This window comes from Sphaerodactylus townsendi, linkage group LG16 (assembly GCF_021028975.2).
Source record: "Sphaerodactylus townsendi isolate TG3544 linkage group LG16, MPM_Stown_v2.3, whole genome shotgun sequence".
NCBI lineage: Eukaryota > Metazoa > Chordata > Lepidosauria > Squamata > Sphaerodactylidae > Sphaerodactylus > Sphaerodactylus townsendi.
In genome coordinates, this window is record NC_059440.1 from 6,576,962 (window position 1) to 6,601,503 (window position 24,542).

Genomic DNA, 24,542 nt, shown 5'->3' on the forward strand with positions numbered 1-24,542 from the left:
AGTGCCACCTCTGGCACCCGTGCCATAGGTTCGCCACCACTGACATATACCGTGAGGGTAGGATAAGGAAAGAGCCATAAAAATAATGTATGCAACATTTTTCAAGCATTACAAAACAAAACCCCCTCAGAGATGAGAACAGAAGACAGCAGAAACTTAAGAACCTTATATTACTTTATGAAATCTTTGTTATGCCGTACCTGAATGCCTCGAGCATTGAGGTGGTCAAATAATGCTTTCCTCATCAGCAACCTACAAAAACGGGGAGAGTCAGATCGCTTGCATGATTTGCGGTCTTCAGTGCGCAGCATTTAAACCAGCCTCACTCTGCAAGATGCGAAGGAAGCAAAAGGAGCTTTGCCTCCCAGAGACAAGCTGAACTGAGCATTGCCAACATCGGTCATGTCCCTTGAATTTGGGAGAGGGGGTGCTCCAAAGAACATGGAAGTTTCATGGGGCAATCACATTGGTGCTATTTGGGCAGCCTGATTCCACCACAGTGGGCTTGCTGTATGCTGGCAGATAACATACATACATACATACATAAAACCTTTATTAGGCATAATACCAATATAACGACCAGCATCATCCAGACAAATGTTCCATACATAAAACCATCACAGGTATTATTCCAAAGTTCCTAAAAGGAATCTAGCTACAGAATTTAAAATCACAGAAGAAGAGTTGTTGAGTAGGAATGCAACCTTCCCAGCAACAGAGTATTCCTTAAACTTAGCAGGAAGAAGAGTCAAAAGCCTGGTCCTAGCTTCCTCGTATTTGGGGCAGTTAAGCATTATAGGTTCCATGGATTGCACCACTATAGTGCAGTGGGGGCATTCCCTCTCTTGCAAGTCAATTTTAAGAAACCTCCCTTGGAGTACAGAACAAGGGAAGGAATTACAACGAGCCCTTGTGTATATCCATCTAAGCTTGGGCTCTTGGAGTATACTCAGATAGTCAGGCAGATAACATGTGAACTCTGTCCAGGTGTTAGCTTTGGAGGGCAGTCTGCTGCCAAGCCCAGCTCCCCTTCAAGGCCATAAGAGGTCTGCTGGACCATAGGAAAGGGTCCTCTACTCCAGCATTTCCAACAGCAGACAAACAGATGGTTCTTGAAAAGATAGTAAGCAAGCGGGAAGTCAGCACCCTTCCCCATTTATCCCCAGTACCCAGGATACAGCGGTACAGTTCGTTCTAACAAAGGGGCTCCCTTCAGCTACTGGGGCTAACAGCAACCAATGGGTGCACACTTCATGAATTCATCCAGTACTTTTTTCTAAAGACACAATGCCTCCATATAGTAAACATCTGTGGCAGTTCCGTGCGTCAACTGCAAGGAATTCTCCATGTTCTGTCAGGATAGGGAGGACAGTTGCTCTCGGGCAGTGGTGGGATTCAAAAATTTTAATAACAGGTTCCGATGGTGGTGGGATTCAAACAGTGGTGGCGGCGCCGCACACACACACCTCCAGTTCCTATTGGGCAGGGAGGTTGCTTTAGTAACCCCTTCTCGGCACTCAGAAAAAAAATTAGTAACCACTTCTAGAGAAGTGGTGAGAACTGGTTGGATCCCACCTCTGCTCTCGGGTCACTTCTCTCAACCAGCCCACCAAGTCATGTGTCTTCGCATGCCTTCCACTGCGGTTGTCCACTTAGCTCTCCACGTGACTCTCCCACATTCCAGCCAAGAAATATGGAATAGAGGCGCTGACAATCAACAAAAACACCAAGTGATGCACGAGGCAGGCAAAGAGGCACCACTTAACCTTCAACAGAGATGCCAAGGCAGTGTACAACTTGTGATGAAGGTTGAGAACCAGGCCTCCCATTTTTCCTGCCACATGGCTCCCCTTCAGCAGGAGCTACAGGAATCACAGGAGCCTTTGCCCGCGGGAAAACTGATCTTGTGTTAAAGTGTCTTGTCTCTCAACTTCAAACAAAAGCATGTAACAAGGTTTTGGGTAACCTTAAAGACTAATTTATTACAGCAGAAGCTTCCTGATCAGCAACCACTTCAAATGCACGAAAATGTGGCATTTATAATTGATGTCAATTTATAAGAAGCAGCGCACGAGGTGGGGGGACAGGATGCTAATACTCAGAGATGTTCAAGGTATTGGTCTTAACCTTCAAGGCCTTACGCGGCCTGGGACCCTCGTACCTACGAGACCGTCTGGCCCCATATGTCCCACGCTGGTCCCTGTGTTCAGCAGAGGCCAATCTGCTGGTGATCCTTGTCCCCTCTACGATGCGGCTGGCCTCCACTAGGGCCAGGGCTTTTACGGCCCTGGCCTTTGCCTGGTGGAATGCTCTCCCTCCAGCTGTCCGGGCCCTGCGGGACCTTAATGAGTTCCGCAGGGCCTGCAAGACTGAGCTATTCCACCGGGCCTTTGGGGAGACCAGCTGCTGATGTGGGTGCCCGAAACAAGCTAAGACCCACTGTTCCCCTCTGAAGAGGAGTTTTAATAGTCGGATGCCATCTATCTTAATTGGGTTTGATAATTGAATGCTGCATTTTAATTCTTAACTTTGTATTTATTTTGATTCTATTTGTTTGTTAGTGTTGTACACCGCCTGAGCCCTCCGGGGCAGGGCGGTATATAAATGAAATAATAAATGAAATAAATAAAATAAAATAAAAATGTCCGAATTTGTTCTCTTTAGGCACAGCCAAAAGGAGTGGTGGGTATGACAATGGGAGAAGGGCTCAAGAAACAATTACAAAAGCCCAGACAGGAATACATTCTGTTTTCTTTAAGGTACCACTAGATTTCTGTTTTGTCAAGAAACAAGAAAACCTTACATGTCAGTAAACCAGATGGTAAACCGTTGACTTCTTGAGACCTTCTCCGGTTCTTTGAGCCTAAGATTTAGAGGGGGGTGGGGGAGGGGAAGAGAGGAGAGAAGAGAAGAGAACATTCACACAGATCACAGAACTCAACTTTTGTAAAGCACTAGTTTGAAATGCCTGGCTGCACTATTTCAGAGTTTGCATTCAAAGGCAGCCTTCCCTGACTAGGGACCTCTCCCTCCATTCTGTATTTACCTATCCTTCACCCTTACACTTCTCTTCCACCCCCAGATTATTTTTTCCTGGACCAGCTAAAAGATGCCGCCATGACAACAGTCTCTAAAAAAAACCCCATGAGACAGGATGATGAAAAATCAGCAGAAGAGGGGATGGTGGCTGCAGGGGCGTAGCGAGGGGGAACTGTGCCCGCGGCACATGTGTGTGCCCTGCGCCCCTGCCACACCCCGGAACAGTCATGCACTAGCACACACCAGGGGCAAGATGACCCACCCCGCCCACTGGCAGCTACACGTCTGGGTGACTGCAAGAAGCAAAGGAAAATGGTGACCCAGGCAGGTCCTTGGATAATGGGCACGTTCTCATCCAGATCACTTGGAATACATTCGGACTGTACTGGTGTTATAAGATGGGGGGAAAGCAGTTTTGGGAAAGAGCAGGCTGAAGACAGATAAAGGACTATTAGAACACAGTTAAACCACTAGGTCAGTGATGGCGAACCTTTTCGAGACCGAGTGCCCAAATTGCAACAAAAAACCCATTTATTTATTGCAAAGTGCCGGCAATTTAACCTGAATACTGAGGTTTAAGTTTAGAAAAAGCAGTTGGCTCCGAGGCGTGCGTTACTCGGGAGCAAGCTTGGTGGTAGTCGGTGGCTTTGCTTTGAAGCAGTCGTGCAACTCTTCCAACGGGTGAATCACGACCCTAGGAGGGTTTACTCAGAAGCAAGCCCCATTGCCAGCAACTGAGCTGACTCCCAGGTAAAGGATCACACTTTAGTTCTTTGCATGAAAATCAGTGGGGTTTAACAGCGCTTAACAGGGTTACCTATACTGCTTCCCCAAAACTAGAAGGTCTTAGCTTCTTAAGCGCTACATTAATTGAGCCCAGCAGTTCCAAAGCCATTAGCCTGGATGTAGTGGGCTGGCGGGGGGGGGCTCTAAAGTGCTTGCGTCTACAGAGAGGGAGCTCCTGAGTGCCACCTCTGGCACCCGTGCCATAGGTTCGCCACCACTGCACTATGTCATGCGAGTGCTAAAAATGCACTGCCGTTTGGTACTAGAAGCAGAGCAAGACATCAACAGGGCAGCAGCCATAGATTCTAGAGAGCTCTGGGAAATCCTTGTTTCAAGACTTCAATGCCCAAAATAATTGCTGTTAGCAGAGGTGCAAAACAAGCTACTTACTTGAGGATGATTGAAGGCATCGGGATCTCTAAGAAGTCCTCTGGGATGGGAAAGAAAGGCAGGAGCCCCGTATAGAACAGGCCCAGGAGCAGCAGGACGCGACGCAGACAGAAAAGGATGGGAATGTGGGCATTCTGATGAGAGAGGGAGACAAATCAAGCTACGAAACACAGGAGAACTCATTCATGGCTAAGATCATAGTTTCATAGTTTCTTCTATGAATGAACAGAAAAATGAACAGAACTTGGCTGCCAGTGTTGAAAAATACTAAAGTCAAGACAGTGTCTAACCAGCTCCACACAAACATAGGATGACTATAGACAAAAGAAACAAAGGCCAGGATACTTCTATTCAGATGCTCCCACCAGTGACTTTGCCATCTCCATTGTTACTCCCATGCTATAGACTTCATTGTTACTCATACTTCTATTCAGATACCCTCACCTATTGACCTGGTTGTCTTCTTTGTTACTCACAAACAATGTTTCTTCACCCACCCTGGACACTCCAACAGGTATATATACTCCACTTGCTTTCCCAACATCAGATCCTCTGAAGATGCCAGCCACAGATGCAGGCAAAACGTCAGGAGAGAATGCTGCTAGAACATGGCTATACAGCCCGGAAACCACACAGTACCCAAATTCTCTTCCATGTTCTACCATAAGAGGAGAATATACGAAGTTGCTCTATGGCAGGGGTGGCCAGCATATGGTGTTCCAGATGTTCATGGACTACAATTCCCATCAGCCCCTGCCAGCATGGCCAATTGTTCCAGAACGCCATAGGTTGGCCACCCCTGAATACTATCTTGACTGTGTTAGTGGCCAGTCAGTTTGATATCATTGTGGCCCACAGGCCATTCATAAATGCAAATGCACGGTATTATTGTAATAGAAGCGTGATGTTAAAGCACCAAATAATTATAAACTCTCCACTGCAGATTATAACCACATGTGGAAAACATATCAACCAATGCTCAATTAGAATTATTAATAATGTTGATAGGCTTAGACTTAATAGGCAGTGTTACCTTCACTGCAAAGCTAAAATATGTTTTGGGGCTCCACAGTTTTTTCTTTTAGGGGCAGCCTGTCAGAACTGAGCCTGTCGGTGCCAAATGGTCTTCCGCTCAGCGCCCCAGGGTATCCTGGACACAGTTGTTGTCAAAGGAAGGTGTGAACTGTTCCCAGGCTCCCAATGCTTTGTAGTGAGTGCTTTGTAGTTTGTAGAGGAGAGTGGGAGCCGTTTGGCCTCTCCCGGGTGGGAGGGCAAAAGCGGGATATAGGTAAAGGGGGGGTTTGCACGGGGGTCATGCATTCCTTTCTTTTATGGTGTGCCATTTACGCTCAGTGGTGGGATCCAAAGAAATTTTTAGTAACAGGTTCCCCATGGTGGGGTGGGATTCAAACAGTTGGTATAGCATTAACGGGGGGCTGGGTGAAGAACATGATCAGTGGGCGTATTCCGGAGGCGGGGCATTCCTTAAGGCATCTTTTCTAGTGACTGTAAAAAACTCTTACTGTAAAAAAAAGTTCCCAATTTCCAGCTGGTATCTTTCTGTCCATAATTTAAACTCATTATAGCAAGTCCTATTGTCTGCCAACAGAAACAACTACTTCTCCTCTAACTGACTGCCTGTCAAATACGTAATACTTTCAAATACTTAATTTTGTTTCTAGAAATCAAAAGAAGGATACTTTCTTTAAACAAGGAACTTTACCATATTTCTAAAACATGTTTTGAAAAACAGCCCAACAGGGAGAATTATCCCGTTTTCTACCTTCACTAACCAGCCACATAGGAAACAACAGGACTTTATGATTTTTGGACCTAATGGAATTTCTAACGGAAAAGCAGACCCAATTAGTAACCCCCTCTCGGCACACACAAATAATTAGTAACCCACTCTCGGGAACTGGTGAGAACCTGCTGGATCCCACCTCTGTTTATGCTCCGAATTAAAGGCTTTAGAACAAATCTACAGTTTCGGTGATTTCCAGATCCGAGGTCTGACACAGCCCCAAAATACTTTTTGGTAGTAAAGGTTGATGACCCCTGGTTTAACTAGATATGCTAACAACATATCCAGTAGCTTCAGCAAGCAAAGCACATGCTCGCCCACTGAGCTACAACCCTTATGTCAGAGGTGGGATCCAGCAGGTTCTCACCAGTTCCCGAGAGTAGGTTACTAATTATTTGTGTGTGCCGAGAGGGGGGGGGGGGTTACTAATTGGGTCTGCTTTTCCATTAGAAATTCCACTAGGTCCAAAAATCATGAAGTCCTGTTGTTTCCTATGTGGCTGGTTAGCGAAGGTAGAAAACGGGATAATTCTCCCTGTTGGGCTGTTTTAAAACATATTTTAGTAATATGGTAAAGTTCCTTGCTTAAGGAAAGTATCCTTCTTTTGATTTCTAGAAACAAAATTAAGTATTTGAAAGTATTAAGTATTTGACATGCAGTCAATTAGAGGAGAAGTAGTTGTTTCTGTTGGCAATAGATGATAGGACTTGCTATAATGAGTTTAAATTATGGACAGAAAGATACCAGCTGGAAATGAGAAACTTTTTTTTACAGTAAGAGTTTTTTACAGTAACAGAGAAATTATTAATGCCCCTTGGCACTCGGAATGCCTCGGCCATCGTCCTGCCGCCATGCCGCGTCTCCGCCCAGCCCTTCACTGTGGCACTAATGCCACTTTGTTTGAATCCCACCACCATGGGAACCTGTTACTAAAAATTTTGAATCCCACCACTGCCTTATGTAGCAAGGCAGAAGGATGAAAGTTGTACAGCAAAGCGGTCCCAGGCACTTACCTCTTTGTGACACTTGTCCACAATCTCGTGACTGACATTCCCCCACACGGTCAAATGTTCTCTTTGGTACTGGCTCACCAACTGGGAAACCTGGGATCGGTATAAAAACCACAGGTCTCTTACAGATATTTACTGATGGCTTCGATATCAGGGGAATTGTATTAATGCTATTGATTGACAAGTTATTCTTCTGCAGTAGGTATCAATACATTCGTGAGGCACATGGCAAGATTATCAGTACAAACTTTCTTTTTACAGAGGCAAAAAGTACAGAATATTGGACTCATGCTCAGCTAAAGCAAGTTCAGACAAGCCTGACCAAAAAAGGACAGGAATAATTGACAAATTCTCTGCTTCCCGACCGTGCACCTTCCTTTCTTGATCATCTGCCCCCCTTCCCTAAACACGGTCATCTGTGGCATCTTCCTCAGGATAATACTGAATCCAGCATCCTTCACACTGCATCCCACTTTAAACAGCTGTTTTCAGCTGTGTCACATTCATGACTGTCACGGTGCTGGTGAAGGTTCTATACCAATCGTGCAGGAGGGCTCCACCTATTGGATCTTGGCCGATGGATCAGGCTGCTGCCTGTCAAATGAAAGAGCTGACGTCTGCCCGGTTTGACATAACTAGAGCGGACGGCCGTAGCAAGAAAAACCAAGTGAGCAACTCACCTTCTTGATCAGCATGTCGTTGTTAACTTTGATGTCTATGTTGACCGGCGTGTGGGGAAAGGCCTCAAATACTTCCTTCAGTAGTGGAATGCGCTTGTCTTCGCCTTCACAGTGGCACTCTGACAAAGACAAGCAGAATTTGGTTGTTGTGAGAGGCGCTTGCAGGCGACTCCCATTTGAAGTAAGGAGAATCTGGCCTGTTTCATGCATTATACAACAGCCAAGTTGGGTTAGTTTCTGAATCGAAACACAGCAGGGGGACACAGTCAATCCTGCCCCCCGCCCCCCAAGGAACATATCTATCAGGCACACATTCTTTCAATTTCAAATATTTAGAAGCACACTTAAAATCTTCAGGGCCTTGCACGGAGCCTTGAGGTTTTTGGCACAAATATTACATACTACCATCCTGATTCTACTAGCCTGTTAACCTATTAAACTAGAGTAGGCTTGGCTAATTCAGTAAACTTACTCTTAACTACTCTGCAAGCTAATGGCTGCTATTCTCAAATTAAAAGTGGGGGGAACGGAGGCTGAGCCACAGCAATTGTCTCCAAGTCACACGGTAAGGCTAGAGAAAATCAAGGACATGAACACACATTGCCAACGCAGTGAGAAGGCCAAGAGGTTGTAAACTAAATCAGTTTACACCTTGTATCATCCTGTCCCTCCCTCCCATCAACACACATGCACTTTGGATCCTCAAAAAGTACCTCTTCCGCTGTTATCAATTACAGTCAGCAGACTTTGACAAACAGAAGCAACTGAACTGGGATAATGGATATCTTTCTGGTTTTTACATCGCCATACATCAACCAAATGAAAATATTTCACTCCTTCAAAGAAGGTTTCTGGTAATTTCCCCTTATCCTTATCAACCCTCTTTTCTCCATATTTCTTATCTAAATCCTGATTAACAAAACCATTCAAATCTCCCATTATCATTAAATCCTCATGACTATCTATTATTTTTCTAAATACTTTGTCATAAAATTCTTGCTTCCCGGTATTAGGTGCATATATCCCAACTAAAAGTAACTTTACTCCATTTAACATCACTTCTACTATAATAATACATCCTTCTTTATCTTTATAACGTATGTTCGGTCCTAAATTTTTGTCTATATACAATACTATTCCCGATTTTTTTCCTTTTTCTCTAGCAGCTACAAAGTTCATACCTAATTTATTATTCTTTAACAAATTACTGTCTTTTTCAATTATATGTGTTTCATGCTAGCAAGCCACTTGTGCTTTTTGCCTTTCTAAAAAATTATACACCTTTTTCCTTTTGATGGGATATCTGGCTTACAAAAATTTAGATGCAAAAAATGCACATCCCACCTTAACAGCTGTCCTAAAGGTGGCCAGTATGAAGTAACTGGTCAAGTGCTGGACATGTAATAGAAAGATCTAGGCTTGAATCCTCGAGTCATGAAGCTGACAACAATCCTAAAAAACCCTATGCGCAGTAGTTGCTACCCGCACACAACCACCCTGAGCTTACTAGACAAAAAATGGGACACACATGATAATTCACTATGCTAATTTGCACATTGACTGAATCAAAAGGAACTAGTTTCCACACATCTACAGTGGAACCTCGGTTTTCATTGCCTTTGGTTTTCATTGGTTTCGGTTTTCATCGATTTTTTTCAGTGAAAAATTTGTCCCGGATTTCATTGATTCGCCTCGGTTTTCATCGATTTGCAGGGGTTTGTGGAGAAAAATCACCCGGACAAAGCTGTTGCAGGCCATGTCTCTGCAACTTGTTTAATGACAATGTCTTGCCCCATTTCAGACAAATGTTAAAGTGGTGTCAGACACAGACCTCTTTGAACTGCTTTCTGGTGCGGCATTGGTCCACTGGCTCTGAAGCTGGTCCTAGTGTCATTGCTTGTTACTGTTTTCAGCATCAAACACTATGTTTATTCACCAAAAATGTGTTTTTGGTATGTTTTTTGGAGTGCCTAGAACGGATTAATTGGATTTACATTGATTCCTATGGAAAAGTTTGCCTTGGTTTTCATCGGTTTCGGTTTTCATCGATTCTTTTTGGACGGATTACCAATGAAAACCGAGGTTCCACTGTATTATTTGATATGCTGGGGATAATTAGGAAAGGAATTAATAATAAAACTGCACAGATTGTCATGCCCTTATATAAAGCAGTGGTGCGACCGCACTTGGAGTACTGTGTTCAGTTCTGGTTGCCACATCTCAAAAAGGATATCAGAGAGATAGAAAAAGTGCAGACAAGGGCAACGAGGATGATTGAAGGATTGGAGCACCTTCCTTATGAGGAGAGGCTGCAGCGTTTGGGACTCTTGAGTTTGGAGAGGAGACGTCTGAGGGGGGACATGATTGAAATCTATAAAATTATGCATGGGATAGAAAATGTTTGGTCTGATCCAGCTGGCTTGTTCTTATGTTCTTAATGTTGACAGAGAGACATTTTCCTATCTTTCTTACAATATTAGAACCAGGGGGTATACACTGAAAATGCTGGGGGGAAGAATTAGGACTAATAAAATGAAACATTTCTTCATGCAATGCGTGATTGGTGTTTGGAATATGCTGCCCCAGGCGGTAGTGATGGCCACTAACTTGGGCTTGGACAGATTGATGGAGGAGAAGTCGATCTATGGCTACCAATCTTGATCCTCCTTGATCTGAGGTTGCAAATGCCTTAGCAGACCAGGTGCTTGGGAGCAGCAGCAGCAGCAGAAGGCCATTGCTTTCACATCCTGCATGCGAGCTCCCAAAGGCACCTGGTGGGCCACTGCGAGGAGCAGAGTGCAGGACTAGATGGACTCTGGTCTGATCCAGCAGGCTCTTTCTTATGTTCTTATGATTTACCAGCTTTACCAATAATGTTCAAACTATTAAAAATTAACACACTATTAGGGTAGCACTTCAGTTGTCAGTTGTGAAAGCTTCAAGAACAGACTGAAGCTGGAGACATTGTTTTTGCAAAGTATCTACTGTTCATGACTTTACCTTTCTGAAAAGTTACATCCAGTCTGCAGAGGTATGGCGGGAGTTCCTTTAAAAAGAGAGGAAAATATCGTTAGTAGAAACAGAGCTGTGCTGAGTTCTGCAAACTGAACAGCTGTAAAGGTGTGGTTGACTGCATTGTGGGTGGGGACTATCAAAGACCTGCTGGATCAGACCAGTGGACTATTGGGGGCATGCTAGGTCCACGGACAATGGACTCCACCCAGACACTGGATTTGCATTCACTAATACTGTTGTTGCAATAGGGAATGCAAGCACGAATACGTATGTAAATAGACTGAAAACCCCGCCTGCAATACAATGCAGTCAACCACACCTTTGCATAGCAAGTTCCACCCAAACACTTACTGACTTGGGTTCTGTGTGGTTTCCAGGCTGTATGGCCGTGTTCTAGCAGCATTCTCTGCTGACGTTTCACCTGCATCTGTGGCTGGCATCTCCAGAGGATCAGATTTTAAGTCGGTGTTGATCCTCTGATTGGTGTTGATCCTCTGAAGATGCCAGCCACAGATGCAGGTGAAACGTCAGCAGAGAATGCTGCTAGAACTGCCCCGCAACTTCATTGGATGCCCCAGGCTTCAGTATTTTTTTGAAGAAAAAGATTTTATTGCATGAGCCATTTGCCATCACAATCAGTACAAAGCGCATACATTAACAGACATAAACCAAACCAATATTTAAAATACACTCAAAAGATTAGTCTTCTAAATTAAAATTGTACGAAACTAAATAGGCAAAGTTTTTAGAAAAGTATGAATAAAACTTGCAGTTAAAAAAATTCCACTTCATTTCAAATTAAATATAGTATACTGCAAGATGTCTACGGCTAAACAAATATACTTGGCAAGTTTGGACCTAAGCTTTCTGGTGGTGAGTGCAAAGAGCACAACTCTGTTAGACACATAAAAGTCCTTGTCTGACATCAAAAGGACCAGTTTTCAATGGTCAGTGGATTTACCAGCCAAACGTTGTATTCTAATGAATGTATTTCTAGGTTCCACATAAAGTGGACATTCCCAAACGTAGTGGGTAAGATCCTGGCACAGGTGTCAAACTCGTGGTCCTCCAGATGTTATGGACTACAGTTCCCATCATACTGGCAGGGGATGATGGGAACTGAAGTCTGTAACATCTGGAGGGCTGCGAGTTTGACACCTATACATTGCCTCCTTGTCACAAATACATAGGCACTGAGAGAACATGGTTGGCATGGCTTGGAACCTCAGGTAAGAGAAAGCCATCTTTAACTTTAAGGTTGTCAAATTCACTAAGGATGGGGTTCTAGGATGATCCTTTTTAAAAAATATTTGAAGAAGGGGGTAACTTTTGACTGAGGAATGGCACCTCTATCCATTACTGCGCCCAGTATTTCGGGAGAAGGAACAGAAGTTCTCTTTCCACTCTCTACCCTGCTCCTTATTTTATGATCTTCTATCATATCCCCAACCTTAATTGTCTTTTTTTGTAAACTGAAAAGTCTCAGACGCTCCAGCTTTTCCTCCTAGGGAAGACACTCTAAGCGACAATACTCCAACCGCTTAATCATCTTTGTTGCCCTCTGCTGTGATTTTTCCAACTCTGCGACATCCTTTTGAGCGTCATCTGCTTAACTGTCCAATGGTGTGTGCCCCATTCAGTCCCCCTGGTTCTTTCACTGAGCAGCTCAGCTTTCACATAAAAACCCAAACTCCAGTTCAGTGAGGTTGAGCAGGGATATTCAGATCAAATCAAACACTTTTACTGCATTGACTCAGTCATATCAAATGACAGATGCTGATTTATAAAATCAGAGCACAGAGATACACATAGGCCCTTTCCGCACGGGCATTTTATGGCGCCCTGGGGATGGCAAAAACGCCGTCCCCAGGGAGCCATTTGCACAGGGGGCGCAGCGCGAAGTCGGCATTTCTCAACCTTGCTTGGGGAGCGAGGTTGTTGGAAAATGCTGGCTTGGAGCTGCTGCCATGTGAACGGCAGCATCTCCAAGGCACCTTCCCCATCAATTCTTCACCTGGTCTCCGGTTCAGCTGTCATCAAGCCCACTTCCGCCCCGGCGACGCTGAAGCAGGTGCCAGGGCAGGGGGAGTATGGTCCCCAGGTCTCGCGACGCTACCGGATGTAATGTGAGGAACGGTAAGTCCACCAGGTGACGGCACTCCAGCCATACCGCCTTCTCCGGAAATTTCTGGGACCATTCATGCAAACGGTCCTTAGTTAGATGTCAACGGCCAATCATCGTCACCACTGCAGAAGCGGCCATAGTTACATTGCCAGCTATAGCATAAAACTGATAGTAACAGATCAATTTCATATATTTCATAATAATAAACTACATCATAAAAATGTATCATTAACAGAATTATTCATCAGTAGGACTTATATCAAGATTCACTGACTTGAACGGAATTCAGATTGGTCAGTTGAGGACACCAGCAAATCCTTGGAATTCCCGAGAATGTCACTGATGGTCAAGCAAAAACACATTCCTCCTGTCCCGAATACTGTTCGAACACAAACAACTTTGCCCTGAGCCTTAATCTGGTTAAGAGTTGTAACTGGGGCAGAATTAATCCGAAGAGGGTGTGCATTTCCAAGGCTGGGTGCAGCAATATCCATGAGTGGCAGGGACACTCCCAAAGTTTAATCTTTAATCTTATTCTGAACAACCATGGCAATAAACTTTGCCATTTGCAATGTTATCCATTCACCTCTATTCAGGAGGCATTATGTATCTGGCAGTGGGCTCTGGCTCATGAAAGTTCACCTTGAAGTGTCACAACACAGTTCTAATGTTGCGTGTGGTGCCCCCTCTCTGCTCTCTGCTCTTGCACTATTTACATCCGGGTAACCCTCATATTGAGGGGCCCGCCGTTCCTCCTTTTTGGGGAAAGTTTTAAATGTGGGTTTTTCTGGACGCCTCTTATTTATTTAATTATTATCGCTGTTTTATATGAAGTTTTAGAAAGTTTTATTGATTTTTAATTGGATGGAGCTTATGTTATTTGTTTACTGTGTTGTATGATTTGCTCCTTTATTCAACATTGTATGAATTTTATACAGCATAATCGCCTGGAGGCTCCTTCTGGGATCAAGGTATAGAAATCCAATAAACAAACAAACAAACAAACAAATAAACAAACAAAAATAAAATAAAATAATGGCTACATGAAAGCTGAAGTCCTATTGCAGATTTTCGGCCTGGCATCTGTTTTCCCAACATTCTTTAACCAGAGTTCTAGTTTTACCAGGCAAGAAGTTTTGCAAGGACGCAAGCATGACCTGCCCTTTTGAAGATTTTAAAATGAAGTTAAATTCAGATTTTAAATCGTACTTTACGTAAGACTGCCAGTTGTTTTCGAAGCCTTCGGGGACCGGGGAGGGGAAGAAGAGAGTGCTCGCGTTCACTTACCGAGTACTTGAGATCAGATATGTTGACATCTAGTCCCGTTGACCGTTTCAGATTCTCGTCGTGAGACACCACGACTTGTTCATCCTTCGTCAAGTGGCAGTCCAGTTCCAACATATCTGTCCCCACGTTAACTGCACTGAAAGAAGAGAATAGTCCTGAGGATCTTTATACTTTAGTGAGGGGAGCATTTGTTCCTTCCTCCATTAAAAGAGAAAGAAACCACATTTTAGTCCATGTGTGCACGTGTGCAAAGCGCCTGAGTTAGATGCAGTTTCCAGGCAGTTCACACCATAGACGGCATGAAAAGGTACTTAGATGATCCACGCACTTCCAGCCCCAGCCAAACATGCTTTCCAGATTGGTTTATTGTGGTTGATGACCAGGATGCTTCAAGAAGGGCTTCCTGGGCACTGTTAGCTTGTGAAAGGATTATCTGGACAGGGGCCAGCCAACATCCAGGGTTGCCAACATCCAGGCTGAATACTTCTTGAGGTTACAGCTGATTTCCAGGCGATTGAGATCAGTTCAACAGGAGAAAATACTGTATATACTCGCGTATAAGCCGAGTTTTTCAGCCCTGTTTTAAGGCTGAAAAATGCCCCCCTCGGCTTATACACGAGTCCTGCTTACCAGCCGGATCTTCAGGCCTCTGCCGAGGATGGGGACGTGGCCGGGATGACCTCCCTGTGGCTTGTGCAGCCGCTTGTTGCTGCCCTCCTCGGAGGGTGAAGGAGAACCCTGGCTGGCTGGGCTTCATCAAACCCAGGGAGGCAGAGGGAGCTCCTTATTTGGGCAGTGACTTCCCCTGATGTCATTGCCAAATAAGGAGCTCCCTCCACCTCCTGGTTGCCTGGGCTTCCTCAAACCCAGTTGGTGGGAGCTCCTTATTTGGGCAATGATATCAGGGGGAGTCACTGCCCAAATAAGGAGCTCCCCCCTGCCTCCCAGCTTCCCACCTCGGCTTATAATGAAGTCAATATGTTTCCCGGCTTTGTAGTAAAATTAGGTGCCTCGGCTTATACACGAGGCGGCTTATACACGAGTTTATACGGTAGCTGCTTTGGGAGGGGGACTTGATTGGATGAAGGAAGGAAAGTGATCTAGGAAGTTGGACAGCTGGGAGGGGAGCAGGAGCTTCTTGTGTATCCACCACACGTCTGGAGCTCTACTAGCACCCACAAAGAAGCAGACAGAACAACATCTGCTTAGTCTTTGCAGGTGCTGTCCTAGGGTAACCAAACAGTCTAGTTCCTGGGAACTCATGTTTCCAGATACTAGGTCCATTCCCATCAGCCCCTACCAGCATGGCCAATTGGCCATGCTGACAGAGGCTGATGGGAATTGTAGTTCCTGAACATCTGGAGAGCCGCAGGTTCCCTACCCCTGGTCTAGTTCATCATCGGCTTTGAGATATGTATGCCACTTATCCAGTAGAGATGGCATCATTTCGTCCATACCAATTACAAGAAAAAGGTAAACAACAGCTACACACGGGCGATTACCAAATGGCTCTTCAAGGATTTTGAAACAAGGGATTTGAGCCAATTAAGGACTTTTGTTTTCCACTTGTAATCAAGTTTGCTTTGGTGGACTGGTACAAGTACGTCAAATGGGTAGTCATCTCTCTTAACTGGAGAGAATTAATTATTTTAATATCAGAACTTTTAAAGTGCTGCTACTACCCCACCCTGACATTCGGTCTGAAAGGAATGTGAACACGGTACGAAGTTCTGCTGGGCTTCAGAGAGCAGTAGACATTATCTCCTTTAATTCTGATTTTAGTCTTTCTTTGCTTGTACAAGACAACAGATTGATAGACCAAGATTTCTGTTCTAACTGTTCACAAGTCTTAGTAAAGCCATTAGAGAGCTGTCTGATTGAATCGGGGAAAGACAGCAGTGGCGTAGTGGTTAAGAGCAGGTGCATTCTAATCTGGAGAACTGGGTTTGATTCCCCACTCTGCCACTTGAGCTGTGGAGGCTTATCTGGGGAATTCAGATTAGCTTGTGCACTCCAACACACGCCAGCTAAGGACCTTTAAGCAGTCACAGTTCTTAGAGCTCTCTCAGCACCCACCTACCTCACAGGGTGTTTGTTGTGAGGGGAAGGGCAAGGAGAGTTTGTAAGCCCCTTTGAGTCTCCTTACAAGAGAGAAAGGGGGGATATAAATCCAAACTATTTATTATTATTATTATTATTATTATTATTATTATTATTATTATTATTATTATTATTATTATTCCTCTTCCTCTTCCTCTTCACTCTTCTTCTCCTCCATCAGCTATTCCAGGAGTTCAGATGACCTATTACATCTCCCAATATAAACGAACTCCCAGTAAGTGGAACAGTAGAACAGCATACTAGAACCAGGCATACCCAAGTACTCAAGATGCCAAGTGTATGCATAGAGTGTCCATCGGTCTTCCGACTTGTGGCAACCTTATGACCCAGAGAATAATCATAATTTAAAACAACCTAGACTAGAACCTCTCTCCTTGACGTGCTAATCGTTAAGTACCCAATCTTTACACCTTCTGGGCACCAAAAAATTCTGTACCTAACTCTCCATTTTGCATTCATGATGAAGCGGATGTCAAAATGGTTGTGGTCGGGTTTTCCGGGCTGTGTGTGGCGGGTCTGGTGGATCTTGTTCGTAACGTTTCGCCTGCATCTGTGGCTGGCATCTTCAGAGGTGTATCACAGAGGGAAGATACAAAATGGTCTATCACCACATTCTGCTGCATATGTAAACCAGGCCTGAAGTTACCCTGTATTCCGTCTCGCCTCAGAACCTAGAACCAAACTTCTTGCAGTGTTCTAGAAGGGCTGAAACCGTTCCTGAAAAGCAGAGAAGCTGATTTCCCTTCACTGAGACGCCGACTTGCTCATTTCACACAGTGTCACTGTTTGGCTTGGCAGCGAAGAAAACGCAAGCAAAAGCCGTATCTGAAGGGCTAAACAGATTATCACCAATCCTTTTAAATCAAGTTATTTTAATGATGTCACGTATGATTTATGTTTTATCTTCTTTGTGACTTTAATAACCTTGGGCTGTATGTAATAAATGCTACTGTCTGATAACAGACAATCAACCATTCCTCGTGTCTCCTTGCGCAATTCGCCACAGCCCTGCTAAAACAGAACGGGAACAGCCTGCTCTTGAGATCAAACATTTTTAATTTAAAATAAGGTCAGCGCGCTCTGCAGTCTTCCAGACACTTGAGTCATGGATACAGCTCTTTCTCCAGAGATCTGCACCAGATCTGTTAAAAAGGAAAGGATGGAGAGGATTCGGTTGTGTTAAACCCATCGTGCTTAATTGCCATGGAGACTGGAAGCCCTGGGGCACTTTTTAATAACCTTTCGAGGTTACGAAACTGTTGCCACTGCTGTACACTTTCCAAAGAAAGGGTGCCAGCTGTGTAAATGCTGTTCAGGACAAAGATTTTTATTTTTTTAAAAATCAATCCCTTGAAGTCCCAGCTCCCTCGCAAAGAATTTCACGTGTGTTTTCTTGTTCTCAAACCCTGCAGGGAAATCGTTTGTAATTTGCCATTTCATTGCAAGTAATTTGACGGGCCTTAGAAAAATACACTGCAGCACTGTACGGCCTTTGAAAACCAGCTGTTCATGTAGCCCTCTGCTGCCCACTCAACGTCAGAATGCTCTCAAAGTCAATCTCGGTATCTGAGGCGGAACTAGCGCGGCATATGTTGAATGCAAAGCGCGAGCTCCAGTGTTCACACACAGCTATTAACTACGCAGGGAGTTTCTGAGAACCAGCCTATGGTTTATTGTGCCAATTCCATTTTATAGATTTTGAGGGCCATTTTCAAAATTACTTACAGTGAATTGTTGGGGGAAACAAGGTCTTCCGAGCCAGTGTGTGATAGCACGAAGAACAGAAACCTGAACAAAATCTTAGCACATAACACAGATAACTGCCGTAATCTGCGGTATGTACGTACTTGGTAGACGGAACATGGTATCAGTGAAAAGAAGAATGTCCAGAGCTATTGTGAACGGAATGTCTGAGGTATTGTAGGCAAGCATTCCATAATTCAACTATAAAGTGTTCCCCAGTTCCACTCCAGCCAACAGGGGTCTGCAACCTGTGGCTCTTCAGATGTTCATGGACTACAATTCCCATCAGCCCCTGCCATTTTATCTGCTAAGAGGTCTCACTGAATCAGTAATAGTTTAAGTTTGATTGGAAAGTGAGCACTGCACATGTTTCAATTTCCCCTCAAATTTCCTTTTTCTGCAAGAAACAGAAAAAAGTTTTTTCTTCCATGGCTTCAAAATTTCTAGGAATTTTATACCTATAAGGAAATCCATGGACAAAATCTATGCAGTGTAGTTATTTAAAGAACATGGTTGATATCCAAGTACCATTCCTAGCCTGATATCAGGAATTAACACAAGGTTACACCTGTTAACAGGTATCAAATACCCAGTTTCATAAAATGTTTGCAGCTGGGGCTCCAGCTGTACTAAATAGTATATAAACATCTGTAAAGTGGCGTAAGAAGTGGTGTAAAAGTAAATGCTGCTTAATGTTTTGATTTGAAGAAACGTGGTCTCTTGGGCTCTACTCTCAAACCCAAGTGATTGTGGGCAAGTCACAACTTGTATGCCAGGTTTGCTCCGCCACAAGCAACAAGCTTTCGTCAAATAAAAGAACAATTCCTGGGGCTTATCCTTGAATTTCTGTCCTTGCTGAAGCACTGCCTAGCTTGAGGAAGGGGAGGACTCTCCACTGGGCCAGGTTGATGGAACAGGTTTAAAATGAACAGACAGTGATCCCCCTCATACAGTGTATTCTTGTACTACTAGCGTACTTAACTCAAGCAGATCACTACATCAGGCAGCTTTAGAATTCCAGTCTTCCTGGTGGCTTCTGATCCCAAGGATATTAGGTTGATCTTGACCAGAGCCAGGGCCTTTTTGGCCCTGGCAACAGCCTGGGGGAATTCTCTGGGCCCTGCGGGACCTTAATCAGTTCCACAGGGCATATAAGACAAGAGATTTTCTGCTGGGCTTTTGGTTGAAGCCATGCGCCTGTCCAATTCAATTCATCTTGCTGGCCTCCCAGTTACCAACACGCACATTTAATTGTGCTCCCGCCTTGCGCCCCCCTTTTCTTTCTCCTTCTTTGACAATTCCTTGATAATAGGACCATGTCAAGATGGGGAAGATATGGATCATAGGCTTGAGGTGTTGTTGCTGACTGTTTTAAGCTTAGATTTTAGTATTAGTTTTAGGGTAAAGTCCATGTTTATAAGTTGTATGTAAGCCCCCCTGAGTGTGGCTGCGGTTGGGAAGGGTGGGATTTAAATGTAATAAAATAAATAACATACATACATAAAATCAGTGAAGGGGGAGAAAAAGGAAAGCTTTCTGCACCCCTAAAAGAGACTTTACAGAGATATAAGGCCTTTAAGGCCTTTAAGGCCTTACGCGGCCTGGGACCTCCGTGACTCTACGTGGGACCGCCTTGCCCTTTGCCCCATATGTCCCAAATCGACATCTTCGCGTCAGCAGAGGCTACATCTGTTGGTGATCCCTGGCCTTCCGCGAATGATGCGGTTGGTTTTCCACCCGCTACAGAGCTTTTACAGCTCTGGCCCCTGCCTGGTGGGAACGCCTGTTCTTGGGGGGGCTACGCTGGTCTCCAGTGCGGACCTTAACGAAGTTCCCGCAAGAGAGGGCCTGCAAAACCGAAAGTTGTTCCAATCGGCTCCTTTGGGAGAGGCCGGGCCGCTGGATGCATGCCTCTTTTTTCTCTCTTCTTCTTCTTTCTATAACATCTGTGGATCCTACCGGCCCTTCCTCTCTTTTTCTTTTTTTTTGGGATCCGCTAGTAGGACGCCATCTATATATATATTTGACTGAGCTTCGCTTTTAATGGGGTGATTTGAACATTGATAGAGCCATTGCTTAATGTTTATTTAATCCAATTTGATATTACTGGATTTTTATTGTGTGCTCTCTATTTCTATAATTTTGTTCATCACCTCCTGAGTACCTTCGGGGCCAGGGCATGGTTTATAAATACAACAAGGCCATACAAATACAAATACAAATACAAATACAAATAATACTAATAATAATAATAATAATAATAATAATAATAATAATAATAATAATAATAATAATAATAATAATAATAATATCATCTGTAGGAAAGAGATAAATTTAAGCAACCTGAGAGGAAAGGGGGTGGACATAAGGACAGAAAAAGGTCCTGAAGACTATTATACATACTCCTTTGACTTCTAGGACAGCAGGGCATGGTAATAAAATGTACAATATAATTTTTTCCCATCATATTACAAACGGCATTTAACACTTCAATACAAGTGCACATTATTTAGGACAGTGTTTCCCAACCTTTTCGAGGTCAGGGTACCCTTGGAATCAATGGCCTCTCTTCATTATCTCATTCCCCACGGTAATCTCCTGTCAGCCACCTCCTCCACCTTTCCCCTCCTATTGTTCCCCTTTGCTGCTTAGCCACACCCCCCCCCTGCACCTTCCCACCCTCCCAGGGTGAAGGGTAAGCACTGGGGTGGGGTGGCCTGCTGACCTTGTGGTGCAGGCCTCCCTGCCCCATGGGCTAGCTCCATGTCTCTTGCTGGCGCCGGGTCGGGAGAGCACCCACAAAAAATGGAAGTGGGGCGGTGAAGGCGGTAGTGCTGTCAGTGGTACCCTGTGGACATGCTTCCACGGCACCCCAGGGGTACCCAGGGAACCCTGGTTGAGGAACTGGTGGCTGATTTAGGACATATAACAAGTTGGTGGTGCCGGGGCAGTCAGTGCAGCTTCAGTCGCAGGAGCTTAAACACCAGGACCACGCACTGCCTCCCTTGGCATCACTCTCCAAACTCAGGATTTTTCCAAGCAGGAGTTGGCAGACCTATTCGCCTCATGCCAGAATTGGGCCCACAACAGTGGGTGCTTCAGACAAGGAATCACAGCACATGTCTTGTTTAGCCCTTAAGTCTTTTAAGGGCTGCCCTGCTGAGGAGAGGCAGGAGCTCTTCAGTTTCCTTCTGCCTCCAGAGGCTACCTGCTTCTGTGCAGGTGTCTGGACCCGAGACGAGAAGCCTCCCAGGCTGTAACAGGAGCACAAGCCCCATGCTAGATGCCCTACTTCCTCAAAGTTATATGAGAAAGAATGTTTTGCACAGGGCTCACCTTAAGTGAAATATTAATGGCAAATAATTGATAAAGTTATCTCTTTTTTTTTTCCCACCGGTGCGGAGATGGGTGGAGTTCTCAGTCACTGCAGGTATTTAGTGCCCTGAATGAAACTGGAATAAGCCAGGGTGTGTAGCTATAGCTAAAAGCAACACCAGAGCCTCTAGTGAACTGGGGCCTTTGCTTAGTCCTCATGTGAGTCTCCCCACTAATCCTTTTCCAAAGCGAACTAGGCCAAAAGCAAGCAACAAATTCCTTTTATCATCCAATATGACTGATCGTGATAAACAAGCTCTGTAGACTAGGGGGTCCCTCAGAACTTTTTTAAACAGGGGGGCCAAGCCCACGCATGGCCAGAGCCCAGCCGGGGCCGGGACTATGTCACGCCTGGGGCCATCCAACCGCCTCAATCTCGGCCTCTGGTTGAGCCCCCCCCACCCCCATCGGTTCCCTTCCAACTGCCCTGAAGCCTCGGCCGCCTTCTCTCCCCCCCCCCCCTTGTCGCATTGGTAACGGTCCCTCCGGCCGCTTGGACGATGAGCAGCCAGACGCCTACAAGGCTTTGAGGCTGCTTCAAAACCTGGGGGTCGGGTGCGAAGCTCCAGGGGCTGCCTGAGTTTGCGAAGCCTGTACTTAGAGTTGCTAGAGCCCATTGCTACTATTTCACTGTCGCACCGCACCAATGCGGCAAGGGGAGAGGGAGAAAGGCAGCCTCTGTCACTTTCTCTCCCTTGCTGCATTGCAGGCTGGTCCCTCCTCGTCATTGGAATGAGAGCAGCGAGTCACCCGTGCTTTAATGCTGCTTGTAAACCTGGGAAAAAGTGAGATAGAGAAGGGGGAGATCCGGCTTCTGCACAGCGTGGGTCGGATAAATGTCTTCCTGGGTCCTGATTTGGCAACTGCAATGTCAGAAGTTTGGGGACCCCTGTTAGGACTGAGAGTCGTGTAACCTGCGGCTCTCCAGATGCTCATGGACTATAAATCCCATCAGCCCCTGCCAGCATGGACTGCTGGCAGGGGCTGATGGGATTTGTAGTCCATGAACATCTGGAGAGCTGCAGGTTGCAGACCCCTGCTGTAGACACACAAGCCAAATGCATTTGGTCAACAGTCAATCTTTATACTCACTGGCGAAAAGCTCCCATGGTATTTTCCAGATTCTCTCCAGCACCTGTGAGAGTATTCAAAAGACAACATAAAGTGATGTTAACTGGTGACCACTTCCTTTATGCATATGATCAACACACCTTTAAAGAGCTTCCAGAAAGACAGCTGAATTTTGGAGATGTGAATTCTAAAAGGCTCCCTTTGGTGACTCTGTGTACATTTATAGAAAGTTCCATGCATTCTGTGATTTTCTTTCCCCATTGTGAGAAGAATACTTAGCTGGCTCATCCACAAATAATTTTACAACATCTTGTGTTGTAGGACAAAGGTTGAAAAAAAATCGCTCTTAGAGTAGCATACCTGTTCATCCTGGTGTGGGGCAAGAATCTCTATCTAGCTCAGCTCAGTGACAGTTTAAAAGATGGGTGAAGAAAATAATACCCAAGACTCAGGTTTTAAGAGAGAAAAATTATTTTTACTGTGTAGATCCAATATCTATCACAGGGTTCTCTCTCTCTCTCTGAGAGTCACACCCAACCAGACAAAGACCTCTCTTCTTATACATTTATACTTATACATTTAAAAAAGCACACGTCATGATTACATACCCTTCACCTTAAAATCAAATTTGCTAGTTTGACTTTTTAACACTAAGCTGGAATTTTCCTCTGCTCTTTGTCTTGTTTGCCCCTTCCATAGATAAGGCAATAAAACTAATTTCAGCCTTCCTGGTTTCAGTCAAGACAACCAGTTTTCAACATTCCTATGTCCAAAGAGAAACTTCTCCAGGATAACACGATTTCACATACTTCTTATTTACTAAAAAGGTGAAAAGGATTGTAACAATTATTTATGATATGTGGTTTCTCTAGAATACATCCTATGCATACCTTTCATATTGTCAGGTTCTCGAACGTGGAAATAACAGAGACCGTAGGAAAGTCCTAAAGCAGTCTATTTCTAACAACGCGTAGAGTAACAAAAGAAAGCTGAATCTAAGCTCTCCAGCTTAGATCCAGAGATTATATCCTTCGACACCCCTCCCCCATTTCGTCCCAGACACCTTCAAACTGTGCCTCTCTTTACAAATTCTACAACATTTGCACTACAGAGCTTCAAAGAACCTGGGAACCGTTTGCACCTTCTTGCAGGAGAGCTGGCGCCAGGGAGTTGCCAGGAAGGGAAGAGGGAAACAGGAAAGCATTTACAGGAAAACATTTGCAATTCTTACACAGCATGACATCTGGACACTGACAGCCCTGGGCCTGACACATATATTTCACTACCATTTCAGAGTTCATTAAATATAGAAAAACACATTTTAATTATCTCATCCAATTTATCTCTCCTCTAACCTTTGACATCTTCATTTCTGTGTTTATTAACTTAGTCCCTCTTATCTAGCTGAGGATGTCTTTAGGTCAATAAGACATGCTCTATCTCACATCTTTAGTCCTATGCCAGGATGTTATAAATTCCTTAGTGATATAAGATCTTCCCTGCTTTATAACTTGCTGACCAGTTACTTTTACGACTGAGAGAGAGAGAGAGAGAGAGAGAGAGAGACTCCTTGATGTTCAGTTTATACCTCAAGTGCATGGCGAACCTTTTTGAGACCGAGTGCCCAAACTGCAACCCAAAACCCACTTATTTATTGCAAAGTGCCAACACGGTAATTTAACCAGAATACTTGAGGTTTCAGTTTAGAAAAAAATGCAGTTGGTTCTGAGGCGTGCTACTCAGGAGTAAGCTTGGTGGTAGTCGGTGGCTTTGCTTTGAAGCAACCTCGCATCTCTTCCAAAGGGTGAATCACGGAATGCACTCTAGAGGGTTTACCTGTAAGCAAAGCCCCATTTGCCAGGCAACCCAGCCATTACTCCAAGGTGATCACGCTTTTGAGTTCCTTTTGCATGAAAATCAAAGTGGGTTTAACACAGCTTGCTGTGGGTTACCTTATACTGCTTCCCCAAAACTATTAGGTCTTAGGTTTAATGCTGGATAATCAAGCTTCCAGCTGCCCAAAGGCTGAAGTTTAGATGTTTCTGTGTGGGGAGGTGATTCCCCATTACATGATGAACTCTGTGTGCGTTGCCTAA

The 24,542-nt window shown here is 44.6% G+C and overlaps 1 protein-coding gene across 1 annotated transcript in view; it reads right to left on the bottom strand.

Annotated features, from left to right (window-relative positions):
- Positions 1–24,542, bottom strand: part of GDPD1 (glycerophosphodiester phosphodiesterase domain containing 1) — a 43,591-nt gene that overhangs the window by 2,522 nt on the left and 16,527 nt on the right. Inside the window, exons 2-9 of the mRNA XM_048519448.1 lie at positions 22,468–22,510; positions 14,137–14,272; positions 10,710–10,755; positions 7,710–7,828; positions 7,033–7,122; positions 4,216–4,349; positions 2,804–2,863; positions 201–252 (exon numbers count right to left, since the gene is read on the bottom strand). Of these exons, the coding sequence (XP_048375405.1) occupies positions 201–252; positions 2,804–2,863; positions 4,216–4,349; positions 7,033–7,122; positions 7,710–7,828; positions 10,710–10,755; positions 14,137–14,272; positions 22,468–22,510 (680 nt within the window). The remainder of the gene's footprint in view (positions 1–200; positions 253–2,803; positions 2,864–4,215; positions 4,350–7,032; positions 7,123–7,709; positions 7,829–10,709; positions 10,756–14,136; positions 14,273–22,467; positions 22,511–24,542) is intronic.